A 26,222-nucleotide genomic window follows, 5' to 3' on the forward strand; every position below is an offset into this window, starting at 1 on the left:
GGCATGTCATTGCTCTATCCATCACCCTTCTCAAGGGGCGCCTCCACTGTGCCATTCTCTGCCTCCGTAGCCTGTTGGCGCGCACTCTTTTTAATTTCAAATGTGAGACGCGGTTGGCGCTCATCCATCCTCCCCATCGTGCAATGCCCGGGCTTAAAAGGGTGTCGTCCAAAATCGCTGGGTGGGTAGGAGACAGAATCCGCAATTATAACTATGACCTCTTGGCTTCCTGAAGTGCAAGAAAGAAACCATATTCAATGACAAACATCAAAGCCCAGTGTCACAGCAGACTGCCCCCATGCCCATCACCACTTCAATATACCTGATTGGCTCTGGCACCTCGCGGCACATCCGTGTCCTACCTGATAGTAACAGAAACTGATCAATTTCCACTTATCACGTCAGGGGCATAGGTGGAAAGCCTTGTCCCAGGGAAGTTTGTGCTTCCAACCTGCAGGCTACCACTCTCCTAAGCCCTGTCGCATCTCACTCCAGCAGCGCAGATATAAACGAGCACCCCTCCTCGTGGCACGATTGTCGCTCACCAAGAATGTTCCATGCATCTCCTGCAGACTGTATATCAAGGCTGGCCGATTCATATGCACCGCTTAGAAATAAATGGCGAGATACCCTGGAATTATGCAGCGCGGGGGAGCCTTCATAACACCATAAGACAAACGGCACTGCAGAAGGCATAGTATCCAAGGCCTCTGTGCTTGTGCCCCGCAGCGGTCTCCTGCGTTAGGCCCTCAGTCCAGCCGGCAGCCCGCACTCCCTTAGTTGCCATCTCTTCACGGCACGCCGGTAATGGCCGCTATGTTGTTATGCGTAGGATGCCGTAGCAGGCAGCACTCACCCGTTCTGCCTCTCCTGTGCTATGACGGCACACAAAAAGGGCTCCGCTTCAGGGACGAGGTCTCCACAACAAGCGGATGTCCCGATCTGCCCACTGCTGCCCGCGGTGCTCGACGCACGGGAGTTGATTCAGTCGCGGCCGTCCGGCCCACTCACCACGTGGCCGCCGCGGCTCTTGCGTAGCTCCGCACTCCCAGGCACGGCTCCAAGACTCTCCAAAGGTCCCGCCGCTCGGCAGTTCTCACCAGCCGGTGAGCGTTGGTTGTGCTTCCGCGGACGGCAGGATTAGCACCGCTTGCACCACAGGTGTTAGCAGTCTCAGTTGCGGGCTGGGAAATCCTTCAGCACAAGCAGGAACACAGGATAATTATAGGATTAGTGACTGGACTGCGGGAGCCTCATGGAATTGAGGCCATTACGCTCGTGCGCCACCTTGCGCCCCCTGGTTTTTATGTGGTTCATTTTGTTAAAGACTTTTGAAAAGACACAAATGATGATTTTTCAAAGGAAGGGTCAGTCGCAGGAGTTATGCTGACGTCACAAAAGTGAGTGCTGGTATTCGTCAGTTGATGTGAAATCGTCAGAGAGAGTGGTATAGGTAGTTAGTGTGAGTCGTGCTAGAATTGGACAGTGTGATTAATTCTGGTTGGTAGCAGAGAATCATAATATGGCAGAAGAATAGGTGAAGCTTTTCTTATATAATTTAGTCTTAGTGTGGAATAATCATGAAGTAACTAAAAATGTTGAAGACTTTATTTAGAAAGGATGAGCCTATACCTTTAGGAATTCCTGTAGCTCCTGAAGGAACAACCGCCTCATTTATGTCATTAGAAAGGGGGTATCAAAAGTGTACTTGATTAGAAAATTGGATGACATACACTGAGCAAGATGGTATTTTAGCATTTTGAGAAAATGGTACTTTAATACTAGAATTTTAGAGAATCTAAGGAGACAAATGAATGATTTGAGACCTAATCCTAGACCTATGCAAGTCAAAGCTCTTGAAAAAGAATATCTACTCGCAAGAATACTGCGAGTAGATATTCAGAAGCAAAATGGGATGTTCAAAAGAAAATGTGGAGAAGAGACTTTGCAGAAGGAACATGGATGTTTCCAATTTTGATAGCGGAGACTAAAGAAAGAGAAAAATGTAAGCAGAAAAAGAAGAATGTTGAGGAACAAAAATCAAAAAATACTGCATTGGTTGAAGGTATTGATGACATAGATAATGCATTTTTGAACAAATTATTAATTATTAGACCTCCGCCATATCAAGAAGGACAGGACAGGATAGAGATAAATCCTTTATCAAGTGCTCCACTAATTCAGATAGAAGTCCCTCAAGAAAAAACTAACTCCTGAAAATGTGAGTCAGAATCAAAATCCAGTTAGAGAAGAGTTGCTAAGAAAAATAACACAAATGAATCCAGATGTTTTGTCAGTTCCAGCAACTATTGGTCTGATTGTTGCATTATACAATGATGGCAAGGTAGTTCTCCTGTGCATGCTTTAACAATACCCGATAGAAACATGAATGCGGTTCATATAGTTTACAGAAAATTAAATGAGACTAATCAAGGATTAAATGAAAAGAGTGGAGCAAATAAAGAGTGTAATTAAGGGGGAATCAGAATCATTGATCAACATTTCAGAAAGATCAGTGGAAACTCTAAAAAGAGGTACATATCTAGATCCAAAAAGATTATTGCAATTTGAAAAAAGAGTGACACCTACATCAGGACAGTCAAGAAGTGAGTCAAGTGAAAATACTCAGAAATCATTAGGTCCTTCACCAGAAGAATTAGACGAATGGATAAAAGAAATAGCACTTGGCTGTAGTGTACAGAATAAAAATTCAGGTGTAAATTTGAGCAAATTAAAAGCAGATTTGGAAGAAATGATTCTTGGTACAATTAGTCCAGATAGATTAGGCCAATATCAGGATGAAGAATTGCTTTTTATGTGTAAAAACATTACAAGGAAAGCAAGAAACTTACATGAGAGGTTTACTGAGATTGCATAAACATATGGAATTGACATAGAGAAGACTAACGCCCTACAAAAAACATGCAGATTAGATTTTAGTGACAAAGATTTAGAGAGCTTGAATGTTTCAGGAAAGCGTTTACATGTTGAAGAGTTGATAAGCAAAACACACAAGGTGATGGATGGAATGTTGCACAATGGCAAAACATTCACCCCCCAGTCACAGATCTGGATTTAATCCATCGTTATTTTGCTCACCAAGCCACCCCAGTTCAGACATGGCCATATGCAAATCAGTCTGAACCCTGTGCCTCATGGGAATAGTCCAGCCCGAACTGCCAAGCCATATCTTCCCTGGACTGGAATCAAGCATCCTAGGACCGGTTTCTGGCTATCAGCCGTCTTCAGCCAGGAGAGCTTGACTCCAGTGGCGTAGTGAGCTCGGGACCCACGTCTGGGCATACCCTTCCCACATAGGGTGAACAGCAAAACACACAAGATGATGGACAGAATGTTGCACAATGGCAAAACATTCACCACCAGTCACAGATCTGGGTTTAATCAATTGTTATTTTGCTCACCAAGCCACTCCAGTTCAGACATGGTCATATGCAAATCAGTCTTGACCCTGTGCCTCATGGGAACAGTCCAGCCCGAACTGCTAAACCATGTCTGCCCTGGACCGGAATCATTCCGCCCATCACCTAGTGTGTTTTGAAGAGTTGATAAGCACATTACAATGATGAGGAGAATTAGATCGGTGGAAAGGAAGATAGGCTAAAAGGAAATAAGATACAAGAGTGGCTTCAGTGGCTTTACCATTGTTTCCTGTGAGGGAAACAGGAGCAGAAGCAGCGATATATCTTTTGAGAGAAGTACCAGGAGGTGGGTATGTTCATGTCCCATGATCGAGACAGGATATATTACAATTTACAAATGATTTCCCAAGACTATGAGAAAAACCAGTGGAATTGCACAAACAAGTAGAGAGATTTGTAAAAGTTTCAACGGTTTTGTGGAAAGATTTGGATGGTCTGTTTGATATTGTAGTTCCAGTTGATTTGTGGGTTGAGTGTAAAATTGCTATTGAATGGCCAAAAAAGGAATACCTGAGAGATCCAAAAACAGGATCATCATCTGAAGAGGTTACGAAAAAATATAATCAGGTTATTACATATCTAAAAGGGGAGATTTCACCAAAAGAAACGGATTAGGTGAGAATAGACAGAACCACTCAAGAATTGAAAGAGTCAGTATGTGCTTATTATGAAAGGCTCCTACAGGTGTTTAAACAGTACCGTATTATTGAAAACATTACTGAAAAAGATTTGGGGCATTTTGTATATAGGTTTGTGTATAGATTGAGACATGAAATTAGTGCTATGATTCAGCAGCATTTGCTTTGTTGGCAAAGATAGGCAATCAACGGAATTCTTCGTTAAGCGTAATATTGTAGTGAAGAATCAAAAAGTTAAAGGAAAAACTAATGTTGGCTCAAATGAAAGCGGCAAAGAAAGGAGTATTTGTGACTACAGATTTTTACAGAAGGTTACCAAGGAAATGGTCAAACTACTACTGGTATGAGAGGTGTAGTATTGAAAAGAAAAAAATGTGACACAAATGATACCGATTCCACAAGGGAGAGGTAGAGGTAAGAGAAATTAATAGAAAAAGAAGTTCCATTGTCATGCGTGCGGCAAATTGGGGCGAGTGTAGAAGTCTATTGGTCAAAAATGTTGTTACAGAAATAAATGAAATTAATCAGATGCAGATGAATCAGAATCTGCAAATGTCAGTTGGTGGAGGATAGGGTCAGCAGATACCCCAAGCTCCTATGCAAAATCAAAATGTGAATGGTCAAGTACACAAATACAATACAAATGTGGGCTCTCATACAAATGATCAAATAACTTCAAGTGTGCAGGTGGCTTCGCAATATTTGACGTAGTGGGAAGAAAATGATTCAGATATATCACAATGACCGTGCCTGAGGGGGGAAGTGGAGTGCGTACTTGACGCATCTTTGGAGGTAGATCAACGTGATCCCTATGTGGATGGCAAGGTTGACGGAAATTCAATTACGTTCCCCGTACATACTAGTGCTAACCGTTCCACTGTGAGAACTGAGGAAATTCCCAACCTACCCCTCTCAGGAGAAAGTTTCCACGTTATAGGAGTTTCAAACAAATGAATACCCCCGTGACAAAACCAGTGAAAGTGTAGATTGGAGGACTCCAAGAAGTACACTGATTTGTGGTGTGTGACACAAGTCCAGTTAACCTATTGGGAAGGGACTTACTCTGAAAAATGAATTGCTCCATCTATTGTACACCAGATAGAATAGCATTTCATGCAAAAAACGAACACGTTGTTGTTAAAATGGCAAGGCAGGGAACAGAAGTGAATGATTTATATAATCTATTTACAGCGAATTATTTGCCTGTTGAGTTGAGAGATACGGTGTTCACTGATTTGTGGGAGTTTTCAGGGAAAGACATAGGATTGATGAAAGGAGTAGGCCCAATTCAGATTACAGGCAAACTAACACAGAATTACCAAGAACACCACCTTATAAAATGAGCCCTGAGATGACTGTAGGAGTAACACCTGTGATTGATATGTTGATTGAGCAGGGAATCCTAAAAGAGATTCAAGGGAATCCATGTAACTCGCCTATTATGGGAATTCGCAAACCGAATAGGAAATATAGGATTGTGCAAGATTAGAGAAAGGTAAATCAGATAGTAATACCTTGTAGTCCAATAGTGCCAAATCCAGTAGTGATTCTTTATCGAATTCCCTGTGAAGCAGAATGGTTTTCAGTGACTGATTTATGTCAAGCATTTTTTTCGATACCTTTGCATCCAGATAGCCAATATTTCTGTGTGTTCCGATTTGGAAACCTTGCTTTGGCATGGTGCCGAGTTCCTCAAGGGTATACAGAGAGCCCCTCAATCTTCAATCAGATATTGAAGAACTGTTTTGAATCACTGGTAATGCCTAATGATTCGGTGCTAGTGCAATATATTGATGACCTATTGGTTGCGTCAAATACAAAAGAGGCTTGTGTGACAGATACAATTGCTCTACTGAACCATTTGGCAGTAAGTGAGCATAATGTGTCACCAGCAAAATTACAATGTTGTCAAAAAGAAGTTCTTTACTTGGGTCACAAAACTGAGAAGGGAATCAGGAAAGTGTCTCAAGATCAGATAAATACAATTTTACAAATGAATCCACCCAAAACTCAGAAAGAAATTAGAATGTTTTTGGGAATGGTTGGATATTGTAGACAGTTGATTAACAGTTTGTCACTGATAGCCAAGCAATTACAAAGACTGACACACAAAGACGTGTCAGATCCAATATATCTTGATGAATGCATAACAACATTTGTTGAGCTGCGAGACAGTTTGTGTCGAGCAACCGCATTGAGAATGCCAGATTTCAATAAGGATGTTGAAGCACAAGTTACTACTTGTGTAACAATATAGCTGTAAGAGACATTAGTTAGTGATGGATTCCTTACCTTAAAATATCCCCAGGTGTCAGACTGGATCAGGAAAGTTTTTCGTCAGCAATGCCCCTGTGCGTCGGCAGGTGGCGTCGTGCGGTTACGCATCTGTCGCTGGCGTCGTAAGCGCTGAGATGACGTCACGGAGACTACTAAGGCTCCACCCAAGCGCGCTGACGTCCGTTCTGTACACGACTTTCCACACCAGGAACGCAGAGCCATGCAAGAAACTGACCACTGGTGCCAAGAAACTAGGGCCCTGAAAGGGATGTCCTTAACCCTAGAAATCAGTTCGCAGAGCAGGGAGGATGGGTGGGGCGGTAAGGAATCTATTCTTATATTGTTTAACGATATATCTTACAGATATATCGTTAAACAAGTAGTAACTTGAGCATCTGAAAGAGACACGTTAGTGATAGATTCCTTACCTTAGAATATATACCCCAGCAATACCAAGCCCGGCGGTGGGTCTGCGAACAAGATTACACCAGAAAGTCCTGGGTAATAGAACAGCCAAAGAAGCCGCCTCTCCGGACTTGACTGTCAAGGCAGGAATGCATGGTAAACATATGCAGTAAAGCCCACGTAGCTGCTTGACAAATGTCCTGCAAGGGAACGCCGTGTCCCAAGGCAGTAGGGGCTGCCGCCGCCCTGGTAGAATGGGCACGCAGCCCCACAGGAGGCTACTTCTTGGCCAATGAGTAACATGCTTTGATGCACAGAACGACCCACCGAGAGATGGTCCGTTTGTGCACGGCCCTACCTTTTTTGGCCTCCACATAGCCAACAAAGAGCTGGTCATCCACCCGGAACTGTTGTGTGCACTTCAGATAGAACGAGCGCGCACGTTTTGGGTCCAGCCGGTGGAGCCTCTTTTCCTCTTTTGAAGGATGCAGAGGCGGAAAGAAGGTGGGCAAAGTGAAGGTCTGCCTGGTGTGGAAAGGCGTGACAACCTTTGGCAGGAAAGAAGGACGGGTCCTTAAAACCACCTTGTCCAGATGAACAGAAAGGAAAGGAGGTTTGGAAGAGAGAGCCTGAAGCTCACTCACTCTTCTGGCAGAGGTGATAGGTACCAGGAAAGCCGTCTTGAGAGTGAGAAGACACAAAGGACAGTTATGAAGGGGCTCAAAGGGAGCACACATCAGATATGTCAAGACAAGGTTAAAGTCCCATTGAGGCATTATGAACGGCATGGGAGGAAACATGTGCGTAATGCCTTTCAGGAAACGGATAACAACGGGGGACTTAAAAAGAGAAGGCTGCCCTGGAAGCCATAGAAAGGCGGAGATGGCCGAAATATAACCTTTGATAGTGTCCTGAGCAGAGCCCTGCTGGGCCAAAGAAAGAAGAAACAGAAGAACCTCGGAAAGAGGGTCAGAAAGGGGATCCACAGCCTTCGCTGTGCACCATGCCACAAACTTGTTCCACCTGCAGGCGAATACCGTTTTAGTGGAGGGACCCCTGGCTGCAGAATGACATCACAGACTTCGGGAGGAAGATCGAAGGCTGTAAATTGTCGCCGCTCAATCTCCACGCATGGAGGTGGTGGCTGGGCAGGTTCGGGTGGAGAACAGTCCCCTGCTGCTGCGACAGAAGATCCTCCCGATTAGATCTAACCAAGGCTCTCCCCACTGCTGAAAGAGACCTTGCGCCACGTCAGAGTTCAGACGCCATTCGGGATCCATCAAGCACCGGCGGCTGAGAACCTTACAGGTGTTGTACCACCAAGGTAATACCTTGATGTTCCAGCCATGTCCAGAGGCGCAGAGCCTCCTGCCATAGGGTCCAGGACCCCACCCCGCCCTGTTTGTTGCAATACCACATGGCGGTGGTGTTGTCCATGAACACCTGCACCACACTTCCCCGGACAGAGGGAAGGAATGCTTTCAGTGCAAGTCGGATCGCCCAAAGCTCCAAAAGATTGATATGGAGCCGGGACTCCGCCGGAGACCAGAGGCCTCTGATCTCCGCCTCTCCCAAGTGGCCTCCCCATCCCAGGAGGGACGCATCCGTCACCACTTTGTGCTCTGTTTGGGGAAGTGAGAGGTATCTGCTATTGACCCAATCACGATTTGTAAGCCACCACTGCAATTGGCTTGCAGTGCGCTCAGAGATCTGGACATGATTGGACAGGTTGCCCTGATGCTGGGCCCACTGGAACTTCTGGTCCCACAGCAGAGCCCGCACATGACATCTGACATGTTGACCTAGCAGGATGCAGGAGGCCATCAGCCCAGGAGCCGGAGGGTCATCCTGACTGACACCCGGGATAGAGGCTGAAAAATCTGAATCATAGCCTGAATATACCGGACTCGCTGCTCGGAAGGATAAACCCGGAAACGTGTCGAATCCAGAACCGCTCCAATGAAGGGGAGCTTCTGAGAGAGACTCAGGTGCGACTTCGGCACGTTGATAGAGAACACCAGCAAATGCAGGAGGTCCGCTGTAGTCTGAAAGTGGGTGACCACTGCTTGGGGCGAGCCTGCCTTCAACAACCAGTCGACGAGGTAGGGGAAGACTTACACCCCTGACCACTGCCGTTAACACCAGAGTGGCGCTGGTAAGGCCGAAGGGGAGCACAGCAAACTGAAAATTTTCCCGGCCTACCGTGAACCGCAGGTAACGCCGGTGGGCCGGCAGGATGGGAATGTGAAAATATGCATCCTGCAAGTCCAACACTACCATCCAGTCTCCAGGGTCGAGGGCAACCAAGACCTGAGCCAGAGTCAACATCTTGAAATTCTCCTTTGTCCTTTTTGGGGACCAGAAAGTAGTGGGAATAACAACCACATCTTACTTCTGGCCCAGGAACGCGCTCGATGGCCCCCTTGGCCAAGAGGGCCATAACTTCCTGTTGGAGAAGCGCAAAGTGATCCCCCAACATGCAGAGGAACTGAGGTGGCATGGCTGGGGGGTAGACTTGAAGGGGAGGGAGTAACCCCTCCGGACGAGTTGCAGCGCCCACTTGTCAGAAGTGACAGAACACCAGTGGGGAAGGTGATGTTGAACCCTGCCGCCCACAGGCGTGGGGTGCACCCCAAAGCTCGGACTTGGAAGGCTTTGAGGCGGATGCTGCAGGAGTGGAGGTGGACTAACCCGCATGCTGTCCTCCTATGGCACCACGGCGGCCTCCATGCCCATGGCAGCGCTGAGTTTGGTTCTGCGCATGCTTCTGACTGAACGAGCGGGCAGGGGCGCCCCTTCCGTGGCCACGAAAGTTATGAAAGGTAGACATGGCCGGGCACGTGGTGGAGAGACCTAAGGATTTGGCTGTAGCCCGAGAGTCCAGAATCCAGCTATTTAGTTGCTAAATCCGAGTTGTGAATTGGTGGTGGATGAGACAGATCAGGATTGCTTGGCTGTTACTGAATTCTGTACAAAACCGAGACCTGATATACAGGACACTCCTTTGCCTGAATCAGATTTTGTACTGTTTGTGGATGGCTCATGTTTCAGACAGCAAGAAGGTACCTTGCGAGCTGCATATGCAATTTGTACAGTGGCGATTGTTATTGAAGCATCATGGTTGAAAGGAGTGAGTTCAGCACAGGTAGCTGAGTTAGTTGCATTAACAAGGCATGCTATCTTGGAAAGCACATGAGAATAACCATATTTACAGATAGTCAATATGGTTTTGGAGTTGTGCACATTATCCTTTCCACTATACCTTGCCTTTGTGGATGCCGGTTTGCAACTGCATCCCTTGTTCATGAATACATGTGTACTTCGTTTCCTTGGCCCAGTATATATAACTTTTCACTACAAATAACTCCTTGTTCTTCCTTTTCACCCCCAGTCCGCTGCCCCTCCTCCATCTCTCCTTTAAAATACCTACTTCATAATGTGACTGACTGAGTACTACGCAAGGCATTTTCCTTACTTTATGTCCTCCTTTTTTATCCCTCTTTTTCTCTACTAGAATCCACATAAAGTCGGTAGCATCTACATACAGGTATGCTTCTTGCTTATTTAAAGAGTGACACAGCACTTTACCCAGCCCTTGCTGTGTTTCATCTACCCTTCCTCTTTTTCAGTTTTTGAATACATGCCTGAATAATTGTACCCGACTACTGCGGTATTCTCTTTGAAACCTGACCGAGTTGGAATTATCACCGGGTGCAGGGGTGAGTCTCTAATACCCAGTTTTTATTACGGATAAAATCTTTTATGAACGACCTGTGGAATTCAAATCTGTTTTCCACTAATTATACGTCTTTTCCCCTTTTGACCTTCTGTCTTTTGATAACCCTCTCCGCTTCCCCCCCTTTTTTTAATCCTTGTTAATTTCAGATTATACATACACTCTACAAAGACTTTGGGTATGTTTTTTTTTACCTCACCTTTGTTTAAGGATTGATTCAACTCTTACCACTCTGGGACGCTTTTGGTGGCGCTTGTGCGAATGTTTGTCACGTTTGCTTTACTATTTCGTTCTGTCGCTGGTTCGTGTGGTGGCAACTGATATAACTCTCTGAAACACGATCCACACAGGCACATACTATGTACTCCCTTGCACAACTTGTGTGTCCCAGATGTCACTTAGCGCGTAGAAGTACTCGTCGTAGGCCGTAATAAGGTTCTGCTACACAAAACTCCTTGGTTTTACACTAACTTTTGGTTTCCACGACTGCTGGAGGATGTCACTTTAATTTAATTTTGGAACTTGTTCAATAACTTGAAATTATGTACTATGTACTGAGTGAGTTCCTTTGTATCAATTCCAGCCATGAAGAGTCAGAGACCACTGTTTCTCTGACGAAACACGTGTCGGCTGGCTGTTCTCTGTGCCAACACACATTAAAGGAACCAAGAAAACGACAGCGAATATTATCTAGTTGTGTTGAATATGAACATATACTGTTCAATTTAGATTTTTATGTGTGCACAGGACTGTTGCAATTACTATGTTATTGATAAACTAGTCAGAAAGTATACAAAACCACAGGCGCATTGAAGAGTGTAGTAAAATGGACATATAGATTAAACAAAATTCAAGAAACAGTGGATTATTCCATGAAAGAGGTTCCTTGGTTCAGCAAGGAACATCCTACTTACTTTTTTTCATCCACCTTAGTCCAAATTAGAATTGGTATATTTTGCAAATGATTCCTAGATATCGGAGAACAACCCGATGAGTGGTATGCCAATGAAGAGAGAATACTTAAAATTGGCCAACTGACCCCAGCTGAACTAGATCTGATGTTCTATGCACTTCTGTCCTCTGATTTGTGGAGAAAACATTTAACAGATACTGACACTGTTAAATGGGCAGGGGTCACCACAAATTGGTAGCGGGACAAGTATAGCAGCAGACTACATACCAAGTTTACAGATTTGCCCAATAATATACTAAAATATTTGCAAACATAAGTTCCTAGGAAAACAAAGGCTTGGATAAAGTTAATAAATGCCAAATAGGAAAGGGAAGAATCAGTAGATGCCTTTTATAGTAGAACACAGAAAATATGTATTGCCCACAGTGGAATGGATACACCAGCTGAAGGGGCTACCCAGGCTTTAGTGAACTGTTTTGTGCAGGGCCTCCAAGATCCAATAATAACTGCAATAACCCCATCCATACCATTTTGGGCAGTGAAGCCATTGACAGAAATATCAACTAATGCACATTACTGTGCAGAGAAATTGGAAAAAGATGAGTTGAATAAAGATAAGAAACATAAACAACTGTAGGGTAGGGTGCTAAATGCAGGGGACAATACAGGAGTGTCTTAAGGGGAGACAGAGGAAGAGGGTACTCCACCCTGCCTAGTTCTGGTCAAAGTGTGAAAAAATGACAACTGTGGTGACCCAAATCATAGACTTGGAGAGTGTCCCATCTACAGAACAACAGAGGAAGGTGTGTTCTCAGAGGCAGGAGTAGAGGCCAGCAGTACACCTCTGACATATTAAGATCCAATGAGGTCAGAAACTTCAAGAATAGCTGAAAGACAGGCAAAGTATTTTGATCAACGGAAGAACAGCAACAGTTATCAGATAGGTACTATCACTGTGGATGATTATGACTTTGATTATGTCACATGCGGGTACCCAAGAGGAGAAGGGGAACAGGTGGCTTAACCAGTAGATTCAAGGGGCCTATTTATTGAAACCCAGGTGCAAGGGAGGAGAATAAAATTTCGTTTGGACACAGGAGTCGCTAGTTCCTCTACCTCAAAAAATGCACTTCCTCCTGTACCCCTCTCAGGACACCCCAACACTTCTGTGGGATTTTCTAACGCACAGGTTTCCAATCCTATCCGTACACCACTAACATACTATTGGGCCTATTACTGATAAATACTGTTTTGTGATCACTGATAAGTGTGCTTTGAATTTATTGGGTATGGAGTTACTGACTAAATTGCATGCTACTCCTGATTGTGTAGTTTTAGAATGCCAAGCAGGGAGACCCTTAACATCAAACTTTGTATTCTAATTACAGACACCCTTTTTACCCATCTGACTGTACTTCAAGGGAAAACCAAATATGCCTATACCTAGGATACCACAGAACAAAATATTGAGGGAAGGCGAATTAGGGGTACAAAAAGCAATTGTGGATCTCTTGGCTGAGGATGTGATTGGAGAAATAAAAGGCAGCCTGATTCTTCTAATTTAAAAAAAAAAAAGAGTTCTGACCCGAATAAACCAAATGTTTAGAGACTACTAGTTGACCGTAGGGAAGTAAATAGGATAGGTGACCGCATTTCTCAGTGGTACACTGAATAACGAAAAGTTTGGCAACTGTTCCTTCAACTGCAGCAAATTATGATTTGAAGAAAAATTCTGTTCTCCATTCCCTTGCATGAGGATTAGCAGTATTTATTTTCGTTCGTATTTCAAGGTCGTTCATACCGTTTTCAAAGGATACCACAAGGATGTATGAATCTCCTTCTATATAATATCAAACTTTAATAACACAACTAGATAATTTCACACCCATCGCTAACACCACAATGATCCAATATATTGATGACATTCTATTGTGCAGTTTAGACGAATAGACATGCATTAATGACACTATACACCTATTGAATTTCTTTTGCAAACACCAGGTTTGGTGGGCCTATCTCTGCTTTAATTTAATCTTTTCGTTCAAGTAGTATTTTTTACGGCCATCTTTGACTTATTTCTTCCAAACATATCCCTGATCCCTTTCGACTGAACCATTGTTTACTTTTTATTTCTTTTAAACTTTTTAATTTGCATTTCAGTTATGAAACAAATAATTGAGCAAAAAATAAACAAGTCTTGACAAGGACAGACCCACTCCCACATATTTTCTTTTGTTCCCAATGTTGGTCAATGTTTTTTTCACCATCTGTGTGTAAGTATATATCATTTTTCCTGTCAACCTTTAGGAAGGTACAGTAAGTTTTGTGGTGCATATTTGCTTGCATAGAGCATCCATCCAATTTCACATCCCTGTAAGACATTTTTGCTCAAGGAAAATTAGTGAGATAATGTTATGCAGTCAACACAAGGAAAACAGTAAAATACACAAGATACCGGTAGCTCAATAACTGAGATATACAGAAGATCACAATTGGATAATAATACTTATACAAAGTATTCTTTCTATGTATAAATCCGGATTGTGTCAATTTGTGACAAACATGCAGTGCAAAAACTATTGTTTCAAAAGCAAGCAAAGCGGGCAATTTTAATTGTACAACTTAATTTATTCACACCCAAATAACAGTGTAATACAGACAGAGTTTTACAATAATACCTGACATCTCCAATGATTGGATGTTTATTTTTCTGTTCATTTAGTAATTCCATCAGGAATTTTCCGACGTGTGTAGCATGGTCTCTAAGATTCTCCTTCTCAATGACGTCTAAAACAGCTAAACCTACTGCACAGGAAACTGGATTGCCACCAAACTAGGCAAAAAAAGAGATACATCATGTATTGCATAGTTTAACCACATTAAAGGATTTTAACATGAACTTATATCCAATGGAATACTTTATATGGTGCATTAGTACAAACAGTATATGGCACATTGCCCAAGGGTGGAGTGTATTTTTCCAACTACCCCTGTCTTGCTCAAAGACTAGGTAGTGTGTGCATTAGTACAAACAAGTATACCAAAATATATAATGCAAAATGTGTGACACACTGAGTTTATACACTTGCTAGTAGACAGATTTAGGATTTACCACCTGCAATCCTGCTTCACTCAAGAATGTGTATTAAATAATATAGCACCAAAATACACTAGACATGCCCAGGGTCCTCTATCATATGTCCTAATACCAATCTGAGGAAGGGTAAAGTTATTTGGCTTTAATGAAGGTTCTAGAATGTGGGTAAGGTATGTAGAATGTTGTTATTCTCGTGCACAAAGGTAGAATGCCTTTAAAAGGAGTTACCAGTGTGCTGAAAGCGTTAGTAATGAGCATTTTATTTAAATTTATAGAGTGAATTTGACCAGTGCTATCAAAAAATGAAATAGAGCATGAGGTAACTTAAGCTCCAGAGATATTTCAGATCAGACTGCACCACTGAAACTCTGGAAGAAATGTCAGGTAAAACTAAAGTCTTACAGAATTAGAGGGTGTATAATTAAGGAACTGCCATTGAAATGAAAGTGGTACACAGGAGGACCATTATTGCAGCTATGCTCTTTGTGGATAGATCCCTAATATGACCTGGGTCATGGCAAACAGAATCTAATTATACCATTTTGTTTGACTGATTTAAAACAAAACTTAGGTATTGGTATGTCTTTTTAAATACAAAGTATAACACAAAAGAAAGCTTTTAAGTCGCTATTTAAGCAACTGCCCACTCATCTTTAATGGGGCCTGCCTCGCTGTGCAATGTAGCACACTTCTTCAGCCCTTAACTAGCCTGACCGCGGCGAGAAGGAACAGTCCTATGACCCACAGATGTCCCTTTTTCACTGTGCGCTTCTTACGCACCACTAGAAGGGGGAGTTCAGCACTGTTGTGGACTATTGGGGAGGTTTTTCTGCGTGGTGACCCTGTGACTTGGTTGTCGGTGGCCCCCTTTATCTCCTTATCAGTGGTGGGGCTTCGTCAGATGTTGTTTGTGAGGTTGAGACCATCACTGCCAGGACTTCGAGGCCTGCACATTATGTCATCCCGGTTGATGAGTGCCAAGCCACGGGTGACTGTACCTTTCCTAATCCCCACTCTTCTGGAAGTCTGGCCTAATATGTGTTCCTTTGTGATTACTGATTGTTACACTCTACATCGAACCTGACTGAATGACACCCTGTTTTCGGTCTTTGACCCCCTGAACTTCGTGTGGGTCAGCCACAGCCATCTACCCTACTCGCCTCTTGTTCTTATAACTACGGCCTCCCTAGGGGAGATAGCTGATGCCTGAGGCTGCGGGCTGCTTGGGGTACTTTGCCATTGTGTCGGAGGCACCTAACTGACCTATTGTTACCCCTTGCATCTGAGGAGCTGGCGGGGTACTGGGGCCTCAATCTGCAGATAGATTTGTGCTGATTCAGGACTATGCCATAAAGCTTGGTGTCGCATGTTGTGGACTCCGACCCTCCCTGGGTGCATCATATGACGTCCCATAGGCCAGCAGGCCACCAACTGCTCTTTTCAGAACCAATCAGTCACACAAAAATGTATCCAGCATCACCTGCCCCCTTAGACATGGGCACCCTGCTGAAAAAAAATATGAGAGCTCTCACCACAGAAGTGAAATCTCCAAGACAAGATGTGGGATCATTCATAGACTATCTACAACATAAGATCACTGACCTGGAGGACAGATTATGGCGTAACAACTTTCTTATCTATGGTGAGCAAGAGGAAGCAGAGAGGGGGATGTGACATCTTTCCTGCGGAGTCAGCTTCCAAAACGCCTTGATCTTCATCTATCTATGAAACGCTGGAGCTCTAGACCTTGATGCTCCCCACACCCAGTTATTGCTTACTTCCTACACCAGGAGCATGTCAGAGCCATTCTTCAAATGGCACAGAAATCCAAGGGCCCACTCTTGTTTGAGGGCTGTCGTATCTAATTCTTCGCTGATTGATCTATCCTAGACATGTTATATATATAAATACATTCACTGAAAAAAACAAAGGTTACAGGGATGTTATAGTTAGGAAATATAATTTTAAAAACCATAGAAATTCACTGAAAAAAACAAAGGTTACAAAGACGTAATAGTTAGGCTGATATTTCACTCGTACAAAACCAGAGATATTCAGCAGTTATAGTTAGCTGAGCTAACTATAACTTGTGCCCCCGCAATGCACTGCTTATGATCTCACATATTACATCATCCATGACATGGTCAGTGACATCACCGATTTCATCACTCATGACATCTTAAATGGCAACATCCAATGAGTATTTTAAAAAAAGTGTATGAGTTTTAAGTATATGTATACCAAGGTGTATTGATAAATCAGTGGGTGTATGAGTGCCTGTATGGAAGATTTAGTGGGTGCATTCATGACTGTATAAGTGAGCGACTAAGTGTCTCAGTAAATGCATGGTGAGTTGGTGTCTAAGTGGATGAATGGGTTGGTGAGTGGGTACGTGAATGGCTGTGTGGGTGATTCATTGGTTGCCTGCATGGATGAATCAGTGGGTGAATCAATGGCTGTATGGGTTAGTGAGTAAGTCTGTGATGAACTGTATGGGTGACTGAGTCTGTGTATGGCTGTGTTGGTGAGTGACTGGATGTGTGAGTGTTTTATGGGTGAGTAACTGCATATGTGAAAGGCAGCATCGGTGAGTGTTGGAGTATATGAGTGACTGTATGTGTGAGTGTCTGTATGGGTGAGTGTGTCCTTGTGTCTCTGTATGGGTGATGGTGTCCTTGTGTCACGGACAGTATGTGTTAGTATCTGTATGAATAAGTGAGTGGGTGTGTGTATAACTGTATAGGCGAGTAAGTGGCTGTGTGATTGACTCTATGGGTGGGTGAGTAGCTCTATGGGGGCCTGACAGTGTGTGAGTGGATTTATCAGTGGCTGTATTAGTGAGTGAGTTAGTGTATGAGTAGCTGTATGCGTGTATTCATATGTAGACCTATGAATCAGTGAGTGAGTGTTTAAGGACTGCCATGGGTATGTCAATGGTTTTGAAAATGGTAGAGTGGAAGTTGGAGTCAGTGTATGGAATTTTATATTGCCACAGAGCTTCTGTGGATGATGTCATCAGTGATCTCATTTGAGATGTCATCAGTGAAGGTATTTTTTATTTTATTTCCTAACTAAACTTAAAAAACACCTCCATTTTAACTACTTTTTATTTAGAAAACTACCTCATTCAGCTCCAGCCTTCTATTGACTGCCATTGCTCCTTCACTTCAAAATGCTTAGATTGTGGATTGTTGGTCATTAGGCTATAAAGGCTACAAAAAAATAGAGGTATTGACAGGGACCTGGGTTTGCCAAATGTGGAGATTACTTGGTTTGGCCAGAAAGGGTTAAAGTTTTATCAGTTACTGGCTTTGGTTAAAACCATTGTGGATTGCCGAGCTCCTCACCTGATGATTGTGCACTGTGGCGGCAATGACTCTAGCACATTGACTGGGGTACGGCTAGAAATTCTAATGAACAATACCTTTATAGAACTGGTGTCGCTTTTCCCTCACACTGTCTTGGTGTACTAGAATATATTCCAAAGACAGAAATAGGAGTGGTCAAATCGATTCTGTCGACAGATTGACAACGCCCGAAACATGTTAATAGAGCTGTTTCTGAATTCCTCAGTGACCATCGCATGGGCTGTATCTATAACAACAATTAGCGTTTTGACTTGCATGGAATTTAAAGAAATGATCGAGTGCACTTTGCAGATGTGTAGCTATCCTATACACACAATCAGCACAAAGGAAATGCTCTCGTCAGGGACACCCTAGTACCTGAAACATTGCAAATTTTCTGTATAAATATCCTTTTTTTTTTAGCTGTTTGAAATCTTCGTGATCGCTGCGAATACGATGCGAAATCAAAAAAATAAAATCAAACATTCAATGGACATCAGCACATTAAAAAATATTAACAAAAAAACCATTGTAAACATTGCGCTACACATATTACTATATACATGCTTCTTTAACCCCTTCGACGCTCATGACGAGCTGGGCTCGTCATGAGGTAGCCTCCTGGCACGCTCATGACGAGCCCAGCTCGTCATGAAACATGGGAATGAGTAAATCCCAGCGTACGGGCGGAATTCCGCCCGCACTAAAGAGGTTAAAAACGTGTTTAAACTCATGTTTTTGTACTAAGTTTCTTTAAAATCTGTCTTTAAGATCTATTTTCAGTTTTTGCGGTTATTCAGGAAGTTGCAACAACGCTGTTTACTGCGACGATCACGCCTTTTCAATAAAGTAAAAAACACATATATGCACACATATTACAGTATTTTACACACTAGCGGTTTATTACTGTACACTTCAAATTCATGTTTTTCTAGTGTATTTCTAGACCGACCATCTCTAAATCCTATTTTATGTTTTTGCGGTGAGGTCGGAGATCACGATTACATCGGTAAATGCGATACCTGCGGATTCGGCACAAAAGCGGAAAGCAAAAGCAGGAATTCAATAGCAACCACCAGATAAAAATATTATAACTATATAATTAATTCTAACCATCTGTGAGAAGTTGGCCTGATGTGCAGTGCTCACTGTTCTAGTGATCACTATATATCAGTCCAAACAACCCTTATTGATGATTGGTTGTAAGTCAACCTTATAGACCAGCTATCCTAGTAGCATGGATACGAGCAGTCTAAGGCTAAGACTCTAGAGGGCGTGTTAAGCCAGCTGTTTTACCATCACATTACCCCTTGAACACCCAGTGAAAGGACACCACACAAGTTGTTATGAAAATAAACAGTGTATTTATTTATAACAAGACTACCCTGGCTCTTTATGAGACAGGGAGCTAAGCATACAACAAAACTCTTATAAAAATACTGTAAGTCGCACAATTTACACAAATGCCCGAGGGGCACGAAAAACCATATACTCTAAAAGTGGAATGCGAATTACTAGCAGGTAAGTAACAATTCTCAGAGGCTTTAGAAACGCTAGGCCTACAATACTAAACACTCAGGTTAGGAGCAGGAGGCCTAGGGACACCACGTGCAGAGTGGGAATTCTCACGCGTAAGGCGGGAAAAAGCCTATGGAAGCTAGAACTCACAAAGTTACTGTTCTCGGGCGAACCCGACTAGGTAGGTCGAAAACGACAGTGGATCTGGACCCTTGGCTAGTGAGGCTATGCTGGGGCACCGAAATGCCGAAGTTACCTAGCCCAGGGGCTGCGGCTGCATAGGTCTGAAAAGACGTCGGGATTCCTCGTTGACTAACCAGGAGCCTGAAGAAGAAGTTGCTGGCAGGCGGCCAGTGAAGAAAAGTTCGAAGAGATCCAAGCCTGGATCAGGGAAGAAGAAACCTGAAAGCAGAGGGGACCAAGTTCTTGAATCACTAGCCAGTGATTAAGTGGGCACCAGGATGGCACCGGGCGAAGTCACCGCAGTCAGGTGAGTGGGCGCTGCTGGGCTCTGTAGTCTCACGGACTAGGAGGCGTTGTCGGCGACCAGGATGGAGGTACGAGCTGTCCCACGATGGATGATGCTCTCGACGTCGCTGGACCCAGGATTGGGGCAACAAGTCTTGGCAAATTCAAGCCCACGCGGTGGACCTAAAATGGCGTCTGGAGTGGACCAGGAGGGTCCGGGATGCTCCTCTTTTGGAAGGGAGCAAGGGCCAGTCTGGAGCAACCAGACCAGCAGCAGTGATGTCGTCGGGCGTCGTCAGGAAGGCCACAAGCCAGCGGGCTAGTAGCCAAACAACGCGGTGAGCAGCAAAAAGCAGAAGGGCCCCACGCAGATCGTGGAGATGCTGGGAGGCTGGACTTCGGTGCTGGAGCTGCTCAGGGTCGGGGCTTCTCGGTCCCCAAAGCACTCACCAGAGGATCCCTCGGCGGTCGTGCTGGAAAGAAGTCGTGCAGTCTTGAAGATGGCCGGTCCCTCAAGGTCTCGTCGCACCCACGGTTCTCAGCTTGGCTGTAGAGGTGGGTAGAGGTCAGAGGTGCCAGGGAAGCCGGTTCTCGTCGAGCTGGGCAGTCGGATTCCGGAGGAAGGACTTGCAGCAGACCGCAGTGTTCTTAAGATGGTGCCTGCGGATGCAGGGTGACTACTCCTTAGCCACAAGGGAGAATCTTGAAGAAGAAACCTTGATGTCCTTTCGTAGAAAGTCGTGTCTTGATTCCAAAGATGATCTAATTTGGAAGGGGGCCTGCTCCTACCTTTATCTGGGAAAAGGGGGCTGGCACGCGACTAAGTCCTGCCCTATGGGTGGGACCAGGAGGGGGGTGGTTACACCCCTCTCCTTTGGCGGGCTTTCCCCAGGCCAGGGGCTGGAGTGCCCCTGGAACTGGTTTCAGCCGGCCTATGCACAGTGAGCACCGGGGTGCCACTTGCAGTCACCTTCCTCTGTAGCCCTGCCTACCTGGAATACACAAAACCCTGTCTGGGACGGTGCTGGCACCGCCCCTGGCAGGAAACCCTTTGTCCTTGCCTCCTGCTCTGGGAGGACTCCCAGCAGCAGGAGGGCAGACTTGTGTCTCGGTGGCAGCATCCATTTTGTGGATGCTAAGGCTCTGTCTGACTTTAACCGGGGTTACAGGTTACATACATGTCGTGTCCCTCTAGAAGGGTGGAATGCTAACCCCGTCGCCAGAATTGGCGAGGGGTTAGTATTCCAATTCGTATGACACCTTACTCGACATGTTTTGATAAAGCGATACCAGAGTTGGCATATAACCGCGAGGATTATAATGCACTTAAGAGTATATGGTATGCGATATCATGGAAACGGCTAAGGGATGGATCCCGAAAGCCGCAGACAGGCTCAGCTCATGCCAGAGCACCATCTCACACGATTCCAAGCACTCTGCCTTCAGGATTGTTAAGGCCTGCCATAGGAGTGACTGATAGGAGATCTGTGTGTCCATTTTTAGGGTTAGATATAGGTATACTATATCTATAGCAAAGGGTGAGTACACCACCTTGCCCCAGCTGTCGTGCAGCCAGTTAGTCAGCCCAGGGGTGGCATAATACATGCTTCAGCCCCTGGGAGACTTCTGGGTACACCTCAGCCCTGGGTACAGGGACTTGGAGAGGGCCCAGTGCCAATTCAGTACCTGAGTACAATTTGGATAGAGAGAACAGCTAGGCTGTGGGTCTGATTAGCAGGCCCACAGCCAGGGAAAGTCGTAAACCAGTGCAGCAAAAAGCAAAAATCTGGGTGATCATAGGATTGCAGACCCTACTCTCCTACATGACCCCCCCCCCAAACTTTGGGACAATAAACTAACCTTGACCAGGTGAGTCTTCTTGCTCTAAGTGGAAATACCTGGAGAGCCCATCAGCATTGCTGTGATCAGTACCAGGTCTATGCTCCACTGTAAAATCCATCCCCTGTAGGGAAATGGACCACCTAAGCAGTTTGGGGTTTTCACCCTTCATCTGATTTAGCCACAAGAGGGGCTTATGGTCGGTCTGAATGGTGAAGTGAGTGCCAAACAAGTAGGCCCTCAGCTTCTTCAGGGCCCAAACCACAGCAAAGGCCTCCCTCTCGATAGCTGACCAATTTTTCTCTCTGGGGGTCAGCCTCCTACTAATGAAAGCAATAGGCTGATCATTACCATCAAAATTCAGCTGAGACAGAACAGCTCCCACACCCAACTCAGAAGCATCTGTTTGGACAATGAATGGCTTGGAGTAATCTGGACTCTTTAGGATAGGTGCTGTGCACATGGCCTGCTTTAGGTCATTGAATGCTTTCTGACAGCTTGCTGTCCACTGAACTTTCTTTGGCATCTTTTTGCTTGTCAGGTCATTAAGAGGGGTCACTATGGACCCATAATTTCTGACAAACTTCCTATAATACCCAGTCAGGCCCAAGAAAGCTCGAACCTGAGTCTGGGTGATTGGAGGAGCCCAGTCCTGGATGGCCTGTATTTTACTCTCCAATGGCTGAACCTGGCCTCCACCTACAAGGTGGCCCAGGTATACAACCTGTGTCTGCCCTATCTGGCACTTAGTGGCCTTGATAGTGAGGCCTGCCTTTTGCAGAGCCTCTAACACTTTCCTCAGGTGGACCAGGTGATCCTCCCAGGTGGAGCTAAAGACAGCAATATCGTCAAGATATGCTGCACAGAAGTCATCCAGCCCAGTGAGGACTTGATTCACCAACCTTTGGAAGGTGGCAGGTGTATTTTTCAAACCAAAGGGCATTACCACAAATTGATAATGCCCACCAGGGGTAGAAAATGCTGTCTTGGGTTTGGCCTCCTCAGCTAACCTGATTTGCCAATACCCAGCTGTCAAATCAAATGTACTTAAGAAGTTGGCAGAAGCCAATTTATCTATAAGTTCATCTGCTCTTGGTATTGGGTGGGCATCAGTCTTAGTGACTGCATTGAGGCCTCTGTAGTCTACGCAAAACCTCATCTCTTTCTTACCACCCTGGGTGTGAGGTTTTGGCACTAGAACTACTGGGCTAGCCCAAGGGCTATCTGAGGGCTCAATGACTCCCAGCTCCAACATTTTCTGCACTTCTGTTTTGATGCAGTCTCTAACATGATCAGGCTGCCTGTAGATTTTACTCTTGACAGGCAGACTGTCTCCAGTGTCAACATCATGGGTACACCAATCAGTTTGGCTGGGTGTCAGAGAGAACATATGTCTGAAGGATTGCAGAACTTGCCTGCAATCCTGTTGCTGATGTTCAGTGAGGCTGCCACAAAAGACAACACCATCTACTGATCCATCATCAGGATTCTGAGTGAGCAGGTCTGGGAGAGGGTCACTCTCTTCCTCCTGTCCCTCATCTGTGGCCATGAGCAAGCTCATGTCCTTCCTGTCAACATATGCCTTGAGCCTGTTCACATGGAGCACTCTGAGAGGGCTCCTGGGAGTTCCAAGGTCCACCAAGTAGGTAACCTCTTCCTTTTGCTCAATGATGGTGTGGGGCCCAGACCATTTGTCTTTCAGAGCTGCTGGGGCCACTGGCTCCAGCACCCACACCTTCTGTCCTGGCTGGTACACAGTCAGCACAGCCTTTTGGTCATGCCAAGCTTTTTGAAGTTCTTGGCTGGCCTCCAGGTTTTTAGATGCCTTTTCCATGTACTCAGCCATCCTGGAGCGGAGACCAAGTACATAGTCCACTATGTTGGTTGCAGGCTTTTTGAGAGGTCTCTCCCATCCTTCCTTCACCAAACACAGGGGTCCTCTTACAGGATGCCCGTACAGAAGTTCAAAAGGGCTGTAGCCAACCCCCTTCTGTGGGACCTCTCTGTAAGCAAACAAGAGGCAGGGGATCAGGACATCCCATCTCCTCCTAAGAGGTTCAGGTAGCCCATGAATCATCCCTTTGAGGGTCCTGTTGAATCTCTCAACAAGCCCATTGCATTGTGGGTGGTAGGGTGTGGTGAACTTGTAGTTCACACCACACTCCTTCCACATTGCAGTCAGATATCCTGACATGAAGTTTGTACCTCTGTCAGAAACAACCTCCTTAGGGAAGCCCACTCTGGAGAACACTCCAACTAGGGCCCTTGCCACTACAGGTGCTGTAGTGGTCCTAAGTGGAATAGCTTCAGGATACCTGGTGGCATGATCCACCACCACCAGTATAAACTTGTGCCCTGATGCTGTCTGGGGTTCCATTGGACCAACAATGTCAATCCCCACTCTTTCAAAGGGAACCCCCACCACAGGTAGTGGTATGAGGGGGGCCTTTGTGGTGCCACCTGACTTACCACTGGCTTGGCAAGTGACACAGGAGCGACAAAACTCCTTGGTATTCTCATTCATGTGGGGCCAGTGAAAGTGTGAGACAAGCCTGTCCCACGTCTTTGTCTGACCTAAATGACCTGCAAGGGGAATCTCATGGGCCAAGGTGAGAAGGAAACCTCTCAGAGACAAGGGGATGACCAGCCTCCTGGTTGCACCAGGCTTGGGGTCTCTTGACTCAGAGTACAGGAGTCCATCTTCCCAGTATACCCTGTGGGCACCTGTGGCATTCCCTGCAGTCTCAGCAGCAGCCTGCTGTCTGAGGGGTTCAAGGGAAGGGCAGTCTAACTGTGCCTTCCCCAGGTCTGCTCTGGAGGGTCCCCCTGAGCCCAGAAACTCAACTTGATCAAGTTCAAGCTCTTTAGGCTCAGTTTCCCTCAGCTCTCTCAGATCAGCCTCCTCAGAGACTTGATCCTCAACCTGGGGCAAGGGGGAAGGCAAAGCCTTAACCCTACTGCTCTTCTTCTTGGAAGGTGTCTGGTCCATACTTTCAGGATCCAGCACCTGTTCAGTGGGGCATCTTCTGGCCTGTGACCTAGTCACAGCAAGCACATGTGCTGGCAAGCCTAACATCTCCATGTGAGTCCTCTGCTCCACTTCTGACCATAAGGATGACTCCAAATCATTGCCCAACAAACAATCAACTGGGAGGTCTGAACTGACTACAACTTTCTTTTGACCCTTCACTCCACCCCAGGAGAAAGCCACAATCGCCATACTATGACTGGTAGTGACGTTGCTAGCATTGGTCACCAGGAAATCTGTACCTGGCATGATCTGTCCAGGGTCCACAAAGTTAGGTGTCACCATGGTGACACTGGCACAAGTGTCCCTATAGGCCTGAGCCATCTTGCCATTAATCAAAGTTGTCTGCCTGTATTTGCCCAAAGTATTGGGACTTATATCAGGGGACATATCCATATCCCCTGTACAGACAAGGACAGCCTGAGTGAGTGTGCCAACTAAGTTGTCAGACCCCTCAGTTCCCAAGGTTAACCCAACTAATGCCTTGGGTGGTACACTACCACTACTGACTGTACTAGGGGGTGCAGTTGCCTTAGGGGCTGTAGTGGCAGGAGTTTGTCCTCCTCTTTTGGTGCACTCACTAAACCAGTGAGACTTACTTTTACAGTACTGGCACCACCTCTTTGACTGGCCTTCTTGATTCTTCTTCTTCTGGGAAGCCTGACCCCCACCCTCTTTGGTTTGTTGGGGACCTGGTGAAGACTTCTGGTCATTTTGTTCACTCTTAACATTACCCTTCTGGTCTGCTTTCTTCTGACCACCCTGGTTCTGGTTCTGCTTGATCCTTGTCCTGACCCATTTGTCTGCCTTCTTTCCCAATTCTTGGGGAGAGGTCAGATCTGAATCAACAAGGTGCTGGTGCAACAACTGGTTCTGACAATTATTTAAAATCTGTTCTCTCATCATGAGATTGTACAATCCTGTGTAATCAGTAACCTTGCTACCCAGCAACCAGCCCTCCAAAGCCTTAGTGGCACAATCCACAAAGTCAGACCAGTCCTGAGACTGAGTTTTCTGGGTGTCTCTGAACAGCAACCTGTACTGCTCAGTGGTTAAACCAAACCCATCAATCAGTGCATTTTTCAGGACCTGGTAATCATTAGCATCCTCCACTCTTGTAGTGAGGAGCTTATCTCTACCTTTACCATCAAAGGAGAGCCACAGTATAGCTGCCCACTGACTTCGGGGAATGCACTGCACAGTGCAGGCCCTCTCCAAAGCCGCCATCCATTTCTGGATGTCATCCCCTTGCTTAAAGGGGGGCACTATCTTAGTCAGGTGTTTAGTATCTAAACCCTTCTCTCTATCTCTTGGGAGATTGCTGCCACCAGTGGGAGCTAACCCACTCATCTGCTGCTCTCTAGCCAAGGCAAGCTTCTCTTTGGCCAGGGCAATTTCTTCCCTTTCAATCCTCAGAGTAGCCTGTCTCATCCTAGCTTCATGCTCCATTCTCTGAGGGGAAGTCAATCTCCTCTGGGGAGAGTTCCTTCTCCTCTGAGAAGAGGCATTAGAGTGC

At 45.3% G+C, this 26,222-nt stretch overlaps 1 protein-coding gene across 2 annotated transcripts in view; it reads right to left on the bottom strand.

Annotated features, from left to right (window-relative positions):
* Positions 1-26,222, bottom strand: part of LOC144769250 (5-phosphohydroxy-L-lysine phospho-lyase-like) — a 479,590-nt gene that overhangs the window by 146,121 nt on the left and 307,247 nt on the right. For both annotated transcript variants that reach the window (XM_078653309.1, XM_078653310.1), the window contains exon 9: positions 14,088-14,242. In XM_078653309.1, the coding sequence (XP_078509435.1) occupies positions 14,088-14,242 (155 nt within the window). The remainder of the gene's footprint in view (positions 1-14,087; positions 14,243-26,222) is intronic.

This window comes from Lissotriton helveticus, chromosome 7 (genome assembly GCF_964261635.1).
Source record: "Lissotriton helveticus chromosome 7, aLisHel1.1, whole genome shotgun sequence".
Classification (NCBI taxonomy): Eukaryota; Metazoa; Chordata; class Amphibia; order Caudata; family Salamandridae; genus Lissotriton; species Lissotriton helveticus.